General features: G+C 41.4%; 1 protein-coding gene across 7 annotated transcripts in view; it reads left to right on the top strand.

The window, feature by feature from the left end:
- LOC139758968 (uncharacterized) overlaps positions 1-11,851 on the top strand; it is a 31,060-nt gene that overhangs the window by 10,437 nt on the left and 8,772 nt on the right. For 5 of the 7 annotated variants that reach the window (XM_071680806.1, XM_071680809.1, XM_071680805.1 and 2 more), the window contains 5 exons: positions 2,309-2,466; positions 6,609-6,699; positions 7,509-8,045; positions 9,453-9,741; positions 11,074-11,228. In XM_071680806.1, the coding sequence (XP_071536907.1) occupies positions 6,633-6,699; positions 7,509-8,045; positions 9,453-9,741; positions 11,074-11,228 (1,048 nt within the window). In that variant the 5' untranslated portion in view covers positions 2,309-2,466; positions 6,609-6,632. The remainder of the gene's footprint in view (positions 1-2,308; positions 2,467-6,608; positions 6,700-7,508; positions 8,046-9,452; positions 9,742-11,073; positions 11,229-11,851) is intronic. The other 2 variants (XM_071680811.1, XM_071680810.1) reach the window with 2 other exon arrangements.

Genomic DNA, 11,851 nt, shown 5'->3' on the forward strand with positions numbered 1-11,851 from the left:
ATACTCTTCCACTGTCACTCAACTTTCTTCTTCTTCATCATCATCATCATCATCTTCTTCTTCTTCTTCGTCTTCTTCTTCTTCGTCTTCTTCTTCTTCGTCTTCTTCTTCTTCGTCTTCTTCTTCTTCTTCTTCTTCTTCTTCTTCTTCTTCTTCTTCTTCTTCTTCTTCTACTTATTATTACTATTATTATTATTATTATTATCATTATTATTATTATTATCATTATTATTATTATTATTATTATTATTATTATTATTATTATTATTATTATTATTATTATTATCATTATTATTATTAATATCATTATTCATTTATCTATTTATATCTATTATACTTTGTCGCTGTCTCCCGTATTAGCGAGGTAGCGCAAGGAAACAGACGCAAGAATGGCCCAACCCACCCACATACAAATGTATATACATAAACGCCCACACATGCACATGTACATACTTATACATTTCACCGTATACATACATATACATACACAGACATACATATATACGCATGTACATATTCATACATGCTGTCTTCATCCATTCTCGTCGCCACCCCGCCACACATGAAATGGCTTCCTCCTCCCCCTGCATGTGCGCAAGGTAGCGCTAGGAAAGACAACAAAGGCCACATTCGTTCACACTCAGTCTCTAGCTGCCATGTAATAATGCACTGAAACCACAGCTCCCTTTCCACATCCAGGCCCCACACAACTTTCCATGGTTTATCCCAGACGCTTCACATGCCCTGGTTCAATCCATTGACAGCACGTCGACCCCGGTATACCACATCATTCCAATTCACTCTATTCCTTGCACGCCTTTCACCTTCCTGTATGTTCAGGCCCCGATCGCTCAGAATCTTTTTCACTCCATCCTTCCACCTCCAATTTGGTCTCCCACTTCTCCTCGTTCCCTCCACCTCTGACACATATATCCTCTTGGTCAATCTTTCCTCACTCATTCTCTCCATGTGACCAAACCATTTCAAAACACCCTCTTCTGCTTTCTCAACCACACTCTTTTTATTACCACACATCTCTCTTACTCTTTCATTACTTACTCGATCAAGCCACCTCACACCACATATTGTCCTCAAACATCTCATTTCCAACACATCCACCCTCCTGCGCACAACCTTATCTATAACCCACGCCTCACAACCATACAACTTTGCTAGGACCACCATGGATTCAACCATACTCATTTTTCGCCTTCTCGGACAATGATCTCTCTTTCTACATCTTCAATGCTCCCAGAACCTTCACCTCATTACTCACCCTGTGACTCACATCCGCTGCCATGGTTCCATCGCTGCCATGTCCACACCCAGATATCTAAAACTCTTTCTTTCTCAACTTTTCTCCCATTCAGACTCACACCCCAGCTAGCCTCTCCCTCAACCCTGCTAAAACCTAATAACCTTTGCTCCTCTTCACACTTATTCTCACGTTCTCCTTTTCATACATTCTCTCTCAGACCCAGTCACCAATTTCTGTAGTTTTCCAAGTCGAATCTGTCACCAGTGTTGCATCATCAGCGAACAACAACTGACTCACTTCCCAAGGCCGTCTCATCCCTTACAGACTGGACAACTCACTCTTCTCTCTCTCTCTCTCTCTCTCTCTCTCTCTCTCTCTCTCTCTCTCTCTCTCTCTCTCTCTCTCTCTCTCTCTCTCTCTCTCTCTCTCTCTCTCTCTCAAGAATACACGAGTGCCATCAATAGAATATATTCTTTTGTGTCATTGTGGCGAGCGTGTGGCTCAACCCACAGGGTCATCATTGCGAGCAGTTGCCATCTGTGGGAAACTCAAGGTCCTTCGCTCCTCAGCCCACACTACGAGGCGCCTGCTGGTCTGGTCTTGACCTCTGTAATCGTTTAGATTTGACCTTGAATTAGTGAGCCTGTCTCTCGTGTGTTGCACAATGTGCTGTTAATCTCTCATTATTACTATTGATATCATTATTTTATCATTATCATCATCATCATCATCATTAGGAACGCTTCTATTCTGTATAGATATTATTAAATTATTAGTCTTATGATTAGATATGTCCCTATCTCTTTCTCTCCCAAGTTTGCGCAAGTCTCGCTCTTATAATAAGGTCTCGTCGTAAGGTGTCGTAGGCAAGTTAGTTCTGTATCTTTCCTTCACATGTTTTAGAATCTTTACACTTCTTTCATAACAATAAACCTTCTTTGAAATATGAAATATGTAACTTTCCTGAAAGAAAAATGTATATACTAGTTACCCAATAAATTGATTTCGTTTTCTTTAATACCAGCTTTTTTCCGTTTTCTCTTATTTTAGGATAGTCACTCCGTCAAGATTGCGTTTTCTGATGAAATTTTCCACCAAACTGATGACTGTGAATGATTCGCCTCTTGCTACCCCAGTCCGGCGGGCAGTGTGTTTATAGCCTTTGTCATACCATCTTTTAGCCGCTCTCCTACTCCAGCGACCAAGAGGTAAGATTATTATACAGTTTTTATGCAAGTTGAGGTAGATAAGCAAACATTGTGAACAACATTCTGACTTTTATTACTTTTTTCTGGAGTAGATCTTCAATTGACATCAAACTACCAAGATTCTAAGAAATACATCTGCTTTACATCATGTTGCAAGTCTGCTAATAGTAGACACATTTGTAAAAATCCCCGGAACTTTTTAAAAGCCGACATCATTTTGTGCTCACTCCCTTCAAATAATTCTATTTATAAGACTATAACACGAAAAAATAAAATTATACTAAGAATAGGAGTATTATAGTTACGGTATATAATCCCCGAAGGTAAATTCTGTTAAGCATAAAGTATATTTGAAGACAGTGAATTAGGCTAGGCTTGTCTATCTTTGGGAATACAATATCTATATTTAGTTATCTGTGCTGAGCATTGAAACCTGTGTGATGTCTTCGTGAACTCTCTAACATACCCTTCCCAAATGCCTCATTTCCAAGACACCCGTCCGTACAGTTTAGAATAAAGACATACGTAATCTTGTGTCCAGCCAGTAAATGGTGTAATTAGATGGTTATTTATATTACATGAAGGAAATCAAGAAACATGTCATCTGGTGGAATGTTTTGGCCTTTGACCCAGAGACTTTCAAGGAATGGAAAAGTTAATGTTTATCGTCTAACTGCAGCTGTTTCTAATGACCCAATCCAGTAGTTTAGAGTGAAATAGTGCACAGTAGTTCGTGATTATGTGGTAGTTATAGCAATGTATTATCATCATGTTAAAACAACTGTTTGTCTGTTTAGAATTCAAGCCTCAGCTATTCAACCATACATTAGTTACATTGTTTATAACTATTTCATAACAGGACAACTACGTATTTTAAACATATACCAGCAAAGGGGTTGTAGGGGTTGTAGGCTTAATAACTTTCCTAATAGGTCGTTAGCTGATAGACCTGACACACTAGTCAAGGAGTGGTTATAGAAGTTTAACAGATATCCGAAGTTAATAAACACAATTAGTTAAGAACTTTGCCTTTGGCGAAAATCAACTTTATATAAGATAATTGATAGGCATCTCCAACGAGCAGTAAGAGAAAACGGAAGAATATATATATATATATATATATATATATATATATATATATATATATATATATATATATATATATATGATATGCACCTGGGCATGAGAAGAAAGATCATGAGAGGCAAGTGTTTTGGGAGCAGCTGAATGAGTGTGTTAGTGGTTTTGATGCACGAGACCGGGTTATAGTGATGGATGATTTGAATGCAAAGGTGAGTAATGTGGCATTTGAGGGAATGATTGGTATACATGGGGTGTTCAGTGTTGTAAATGGAAATGGTGAAGAGCTTGTAGATTTATGTGCTGAAAAAAGACTGGTGATTGGGAATACCTGGTTCAAAAAGAGAGATAGACATAAGTGTACGTATGATAATAAGAGAGATGGCCAGAAAGCGGTACTGGATTACGTGTTAATTGATAGGCGCGCGAAAGAGAGACTTTTGGATGTTCATGTGCTGAGAGGTGCAACTGGAGGGATGTCTGATCATTATCTTGTGGAGGCGAAGGTGAAGATTTGTAGAGGTTTTCAGAAAAGAAGAGAGAATGTTGGGGTGAAGAGAGTGATGAGAGTAAGCGAACTTGGAAAGGAGACTTGTATAAGAAATTACCAGGAGAGATTGAGTGCAGAATGGAAAAAGGTGAGAACAAAGGACGTAAGTGGAGTGGGGGAGGAATGGGATGTATTTAGGGAAGCAGTGATGGCTTGCGCAAAAGATGCTTGTGGCCTGAGAAAGGTGGGAGGTGGGCAGATTAGAAAGGGTAGTGAGTGGTGAGATGAGGAATTCTGTAAGATTGTTAGTGAAAGAGAAGAGAGAGGCATTTGGACGATTTCTGCAGGGAAATAGCGCAAATGACTGGGAGATGTATAAAAGAAAGAGGCAAGAGGTCAAAAGAAAGGTGCAAGATGTGAAAAAGAGGGCAAATGAGAGTTGGGATGAGAGAGTATCATTAAATCTTAGGGAGAATAAAAAGATGTTTTGGAAGGAGGTAAGTAAAGTGCGTAAGACAAGAGAACGAATGGGAACATCGGTGAAGGGGGCTAATGGGGAGGTGATAACAAGTAGTGATGTGAGGGGATGGAGTGAGTATTTTGAAGGTTTGTTGAATGTGTTTGATGATAGAGTGGCAGATATAGGGTGTTTTGGTCGAGGTGATGTGCGAAGTGAGAGAGGTCAGGGAGAGTGATTTGATAAGCAGAGAAGAGGTAGTAAAAGCTTTGCGGAAGATGAGAGTCGGCAAGGCGGCAGGTTTGGATGGTATTGCAGTGGAATCTATTAAAAAAGGGGTGACTGTATTGTTGACTGGTTGGTAAGGTTATTTAATGTATGTATAACTCATGGTGAGGTGCCTGAGGATTGGCTGAATGCTTGCATAGTGCCATTGTACAAAGGCAAAGGGGATAAGAGTGAGTGCTCAAATTACAGAGGTATAAGTTTGTTGAGTATTCCTGGTAAATTATATGGGAGGATATTGATTGAGAGGATAAAGGCATGTACAGAGCACCAGACTGGGGAGGAGCAATGTGGTTTCAGAAGTGGTAGAGGATGTGTGGATCAGGTGTTTGCTTTGAAGAATGTTTGTGAGAAATACTTAGAAAAGCAAATGGATTTGTATGTAGCATTTATGGATCTGGAGAAGGCATATGATAGAGTTGATAGAGATGCTCTGTGGAAGGTATTAAGAACATATGGTGTGGGAGGCAAGTTGTTAGAAGCAGTGAAAAGTTTTTAGCGAGGATGTAAGGCATGTATACGAGTAGGAAGAGAGGAAAGTGATTGGTTCCCACTGAATGTCGGTTTGCGGCAAGGATGTGTGATGTCTCTATGGCTGTTTGATTTGTTTATGGATGGGGATTTTAGGGAGGTGAATGCAAGAGTTTTGGAGAGAGGGGGCAAGTATGCAGTCTGTTATGGATGAGTGGGTTTGGGAAGTGAGTCAGTTGTTCGCTGATGATACAGCGCTGGTGGCTGATTCGGTTGAGAAACTGCAGAAGTTGGTACTGAGTTTGGTAAAGTGTGTAAAAGAAGAAAGCTGAGAGTAAATGTGAATAAGAGCAAGGTTATTAGGTACAGTAGGGTTGAGGGTCAAGCAAATTGGGAAGTAAATTTGAATGAAGAAAAACTGGAGGAAGTGAAATGCTTCAGATATCTGGGAGTGGATTTAGCAGCGGATGGAACCATGGAAACGGAAGTGAATCACAGGGTGGGGAGGGGCAAAGGTTCTGGGAGCGTTGAAGGCTGTGTTGAAGGCGAGAACTTTATCTCGGAGAGCAAAAATGGGTTTATTTGATGGAATAGTGGTTACAACAATGTTATATGGTTGTGAGGCATGGGCGATAGATAGGGTTGTGCAGAGGAGGGTGGATGTGTTGGAAATGAGATGTTTGAGGACAATATGTGGTGTGAGGTGGTTTGATCGAGTAAGTAATGAAAGGGTAAGTGAGATGTGTGGTAATAAAAAGAGTGTGGTTGAGAAAGCAGAAGAGGATGTGTTGAAATGGCTTGGTCACATGGAAAGAATGAGTGAGGAAAGATTGACAAAGTGGATATATGTGTCAAAGGTGGAGGGAACGAGGAGAAGTGGGAGACCAAATTGGAGGTGGAAGGAGGGAGTAAAAACGATTTAGTGCGATCGGGGCCTGAACATACAGGAGGGTGAGAGGCGTGCAAGGAATAGAGTGAATTGGAACGATGTGCTATACCTGGGTCGACGTGCTGTCACAGGATTGAACCAGGGCATGTGAAGCGTCTGGGGTAGACCATGGAAAGTTCTGTGGGGCCTGGATATGGAGAGGGGGCTGTGGTTTCGGTGCATTATTACATGACAGCTAGAGACTGAGTGTGAACGAATGTGGCCTTTGTTGTTTTTTTCCTAGCGCTACCTCGCGCGCGTGCTGGGGAGGGGTGTGTCACTGCATGTGTGGCGGAGTGGCGGCGAGAGTGGATGAAGGCAGTATATATGACTATATACAAGTGTATATATGTGGAATATATGTGGTCGCTTGATACATTAAGACTGGGATTCTAATTTGTCCAAATAAAACTTTGTCTCGTGTTTTGTAGGCTGTGCCTTGGGTCGTTCAACTGATGATCACGATGAAAATCAACAAGAAGTTTATTCCCATCAAACTCCATTACTTATGCTTCCTAGGATGTAAGTATCACTCATCCTTACCCATGTTTTCACCCAGGCATGTGTGTATATATGGTTAGGCTCTTGTGAATTAATGTATATCAACTCTACCTTCCTATATACGTCCTTTATCAACTCTACCTTCCTGTATACCTCCTCTACCAACTCTATTCTAATGTATACGTCCTTTACCAACTCTACTCTCTTATATATCTCCTCTGCCAACTCTACTCTCCTGCATACCATCTCTATTAACCTCTTCCTTCCTCTGTATCTCCTCTATCAACTCTACTGTTATGTATAAAGTTCTCTGCCAACTCCTCTACCTTCCTGTATACCTCCTCTACCAACTGTACCTTCCTGTATACCTCCTCTACCAACTCTACCTTCCTGTATTCCTCCTCTACCAACTCTACTCTCCTGTATGCCTTCTCTATTAACTCTTCCTTCATCTGTATCTCTTCTATTAACTCTACTGTCCTGTATAAAGTCCTCTACCAACTCCACTTTCCTATATACCTCCTCTACCAACTCTACCTTCCTGTATACCTCCTCTACCAACTCTACCTTCCTATATACCTCCTCTACCAACTCTACTTTCCTATATACCTCCTCTACAAACTCTACCTTCCTATATACCTCCTCTACCAACTCTACCTTCCTATATACCTCCTCTACCAACTCTACCTTCCTGTATACCTCCTCTACCAACTCTACCTTCCTGTATACCTCCTCTACCAACTCTACCTTCCTGTATACCTCCTCTACCAACTCTACCTTCCTGTATACCTCCTCTACCAACTCTACTCTCCCCGGGGGGGGTGGGGCAGCCATGTCACCGATCTTGCCCTTCCTGATCGTGGTGGGTCTCCAGCTGGGGATCCCGGTGTCTGTGATGGGAACTTTGTTGGGCGTGTCGCTCCTGCTGGTGGTTCTGATGAAACCCATCATAGCCACGCTGGCCGACGCCTTCCCTGCCTACCGGAGAGCCATCTTCCTGATGACCCTCTTCATAACGACGGTTGCCTACAGCTCTCTGGACTTTGTTCCCCCAATGAGAGGTGGGGTCAGGGCCGAGGGACGAATGGTCATGCCCGTCGGAAGAGTCCACGGCGGGAGACAGTATGACACGACCCTATACGCCAGCAGCAGCTCCTCTCCACCACCACCAGCGACCAACCCACTAGCGACTAACCCACCAGCGACCATCCTACCTGCGACCAACCCACCAGCGACCAACCTACCAGCGTCCAACCCACTAGCGACCAACCTACCAGCGACCAACCCACCAGCGTCTTCTACAGCGACGACAGGAGGAAATGAGGAAGCCATCGCTGGCCATCTTCTCCTCCTGACCCACAATGAGGGTAAGTCAGACGTTAAGCTTTGGTCAAGACTCGAATGATACATTCCATGTGTCTATCTATCTACCCATACCCCATTCCCAGTTCCATGTGTCTATCTATCTACCCATACCCCATTCCCAGTTCCATGTGTCTATCTACCCATACCCCATTCCCAGTTCCATGTGTCTATCTATCTACCCATACCCCATTCCCAGTTCCATGTATCTATCTATCTACCCATGTTCCTAGTTCCATGTATCTATCTATCTACCCATACCCCATTCCCAGTTCCATGTGTCTATCTATCTACCCATACCCCATTCCCAGTTCCATGTGTCTATCTATCTACCCATGTTCCTAGTTCCATGTATCTATCTATCTACCCATACCCCATTCCCAGTTCCATGGGTTGGATTAAGTATATACAACCTTCACACACACACACACACACACACACACACACACACACCACGTGACAGTAAGAAACCCAGTAATTGGGTTGTTTGACCACTAACTAGCCAGTCCTCAGCCTCGTGCAAAGACCAACCATCCTTCATGGTAGTTGTCAGATGGTAAAGATGAATCACTGTCGGGATAGAGACGTGACTGATGCAAAAAAGCTTTTGAGAGAAATCTCATGTTGAAATTATAATATCCAGGTCGTAAACTCGTGACTACAGGTCAACAACTCGTGACTACACGTAAACAACTCGTGACTACAGGTCAACAACTCGTGACTACAGGTAAACAACTCGTGACTACACGTAAACAACTCGTGACTACACGTAAACAATTCATGACTACACGTGAAAATTCATGACTACAGGTAAACAACTCGTGACTACACGTAAACAACTCGTGACTACACGTAAACAACTCGTGAATACACGTAAACAATTCATGAATACAGGTAAACAGCTTAGGCGTACAGGGAAATGGTTCATGACTACAAACACTTATGAAAACAACAAATGAAATTATAATTCAGAGAAATTACTTCATGAAATATCATAAAGCACAAACATCCTCGCTTATCTTTAGCCTATACGATGTGAATCGTTATAATGTTTACTATCAAATGATACTTGACTGCTGGAATTGACCACTTCATGTTTGTTGTACGGCAGACGGGCGTTCTTGAGAGAAACTCTCTCTCTCTCTCTCTCTCTCTCTCTCTCTCTCTCTCTCTCTCTCTCTCTCTCTCTCTCTCTCTCTCTCTCCCTTCATCTTACGTAAAACCTCACTGAAATCGATGCTGTCTCAGTCGGAGTGTGTGTGTGTGTCCATAGGATCAAGGGCACGTTTCTCATCTGCAAGGTTAAGAGATGGGCCATCACGGATGTAAAATGTTTGCCCTGTCACACACCCACACATCCACACACACACGGACACAGTTTTGCTTGGTAACTACCCCTGGTTATTTCTCAGCAGACGACTGTTATGTGAGCGTGGCCTGGGACTGCGTTGTGTCTTGTGTGCCTTCCAACGCCTCTACGACGCCCACCATCATCACCAGGATCCGGGCCCTGGCCGGGGACCTGGGGCCTGAGGGCCTAGGCGCTAGGGAAACCCCGAACTCGTACAAAGTGGATGGGGTTGAGGGCTCGCCCTTCCTACTTGGTGATGTGGGTCGAGTGGATGATGATGTTGTGAGTGGTCGTCTGTACGGGGTTGAGGGGTTTACTGGCCCTTGGGATCCACACATGACTAACATAAGGTAAGAGATCTATCAAAGTTTCGATGCATTTAATAACGTTTAAAAAACAGAAGAAAAAAAATTGGGATTCATTTGTCCTGCTTTACACACACACACACACACACACACACACACACACACACACACACACACACACACACACACTTATTATGAAGGCTAATTGATATATTATCCACATTTTATCTTTACTGATTTTGATTTAGATAGATCCTAACTGCACACATACAGTGTGAGAAACTGTTGCAGGAGAAGGGAAAGGTTTACGAGAGTACATATTTCATAGGTGTATTATGTAATTAGCCAGCACGTATGTACTTTGTATGTACTATGTATTATCCCTGGGGATAGGGGAGAAAGAATACTTCCCACGTATTCCCTGCGTGTCGTAGAAGGCGACTAAAAAGGGAGGGAGCGGGGGGCTGGAAATCCTCCCCTCTCGTTTTTTTTTTTTTCTTTTAATTTTCCAAAAGAAGGAACAGAGAAGGGGGCCAGGTGAGGATATTCCCTCAGAGGCTCAGTCCTCTGTTCTTAACGCTACCTTGCTAACGCGGGAAATGGCGAATAGTATGAAAAAAAGAAAGAAAGTATGTACTTTGATACTGATAATTACAGTTCAGGTTTATTTTCAGATATATATATTTTCGACCATAAGACATTAAGTAACAGATTATATCATCATCATGATGATATTAATCGAAATAAATGCAAAATTGTAAGACTTTTGTATATCATGATTGGACCACCTCATGTTTTCTGTTAGCTTCACGTGGCACACTACTGAAATTGATCAACCCTTCTTACCATTGTAAAATTAAAAGTTAAGGTGTCTTATCTTCCATATCTCTTGTTTGATCAGTTCATATCTTGCACTCATGGTATAAGTAACTTGTAAGTTAAGTACAAAACATTATTCTTTTAAAGAAGAACAACTTTCTATATGGCTATCAGGAATTAACTTTGATTCACATATGCTGCCAGACAATACCTCAATAATGATAATAATAAAGGTTGAAAAGTAGATTAATACAAATGATTTAGAAAATAAGACTTAACATATTCAAGAAAACAAATAAACAGGGAACAGTTTTAAGACTCTCCCGTTGTAGTGGAAATAGGCAATGACTGAATTATTGATATTATTCGCAATGGTAGATTATATTTTATGTTACTGTATGTTATTGTGTGTGTGTGTGTGTGTGTGTGTGTGTGTGTGTGTGTGTGTGTGTGTGTGTGTGTGTGTATTTTAAGGGGGGACAATATTAAATTCCCCTTCCGTTCTCGTGTGTGTGTATATACACCATGACGCCTCACTTCTCCCCTTGTTGTCACCAGCCTGAGGTGTGAGGGAGGGCAGTGGGTCGGGGGAGAGTGTGAGGAAGCTTGGAGTTACTGGCCCTTCTGGTTCTTCACCATGTTGGTCTTCATGGGACAGATCGCTTTCAACGTCGCCTTGTCAGTCACAGACGCCATTATTGTGGATAGCATTGGTAGGAAAAAGGTCTTCTCTCTATATATATATCTATATTAATTCTATATAATGTATTTTTTTTTTTTTTGCTACATATACAGTTACTTGAGGAAATGAATGGCTTCTAACATTTTTATTAACTTCTGAAAACCAAATTTTCTTTTAGACATAGACTAATTCTCTATAAACGTATGCTACTACTTTCACTCATATCATAAAATTTAGATTTTGAACAATTATTAAGAATAAAAAAAAGCATGTTTGTAAAGTGACTCATCTATTACTGATACTCTGCATTTAACATAAACAAAACAACACCAACATGTCATTTCCATAGAACCTCGCCATCTCGCCTCCATACTTACTCATACATTTTTTTTTCCATAGAAATGAACTAATATAATTAGTAAACTCAGGGTAAACTTATAGCGTTTTTTTTTTTATCTTAAGTGAGTGTGGTTATTTCAATATAAGAGAAAATAAGGCTTTTTATGAGTTCCCCTTTTTTTTTTTGAAAAAAAAAATTAATAAGTTATCCTTTGTTTCTTTTAAGATTGCTTCAAATTGCTTCATACTCTGCGAAAAGAAATGCTGTAGCAGTTCGCCTGAGTCGGTAGGACTGGCTCTCCCTAATTTGACTTC

This window comes from Panulirus ornatus, chromosome 32 (assembly GCF_036320965.1).
Source record: "Panulirus ornatus isolate Po-2019 chromosome 32, ASM3632096v1, whole genome shotgun sequence".
In the NCBI taxonomy this organism is placed as follows: Eukaryota; Metazoa; Arthropoda; class Malacostraca; order Decapoda; family Palinuridae; genus Panulirus; species Panulirus ornatus.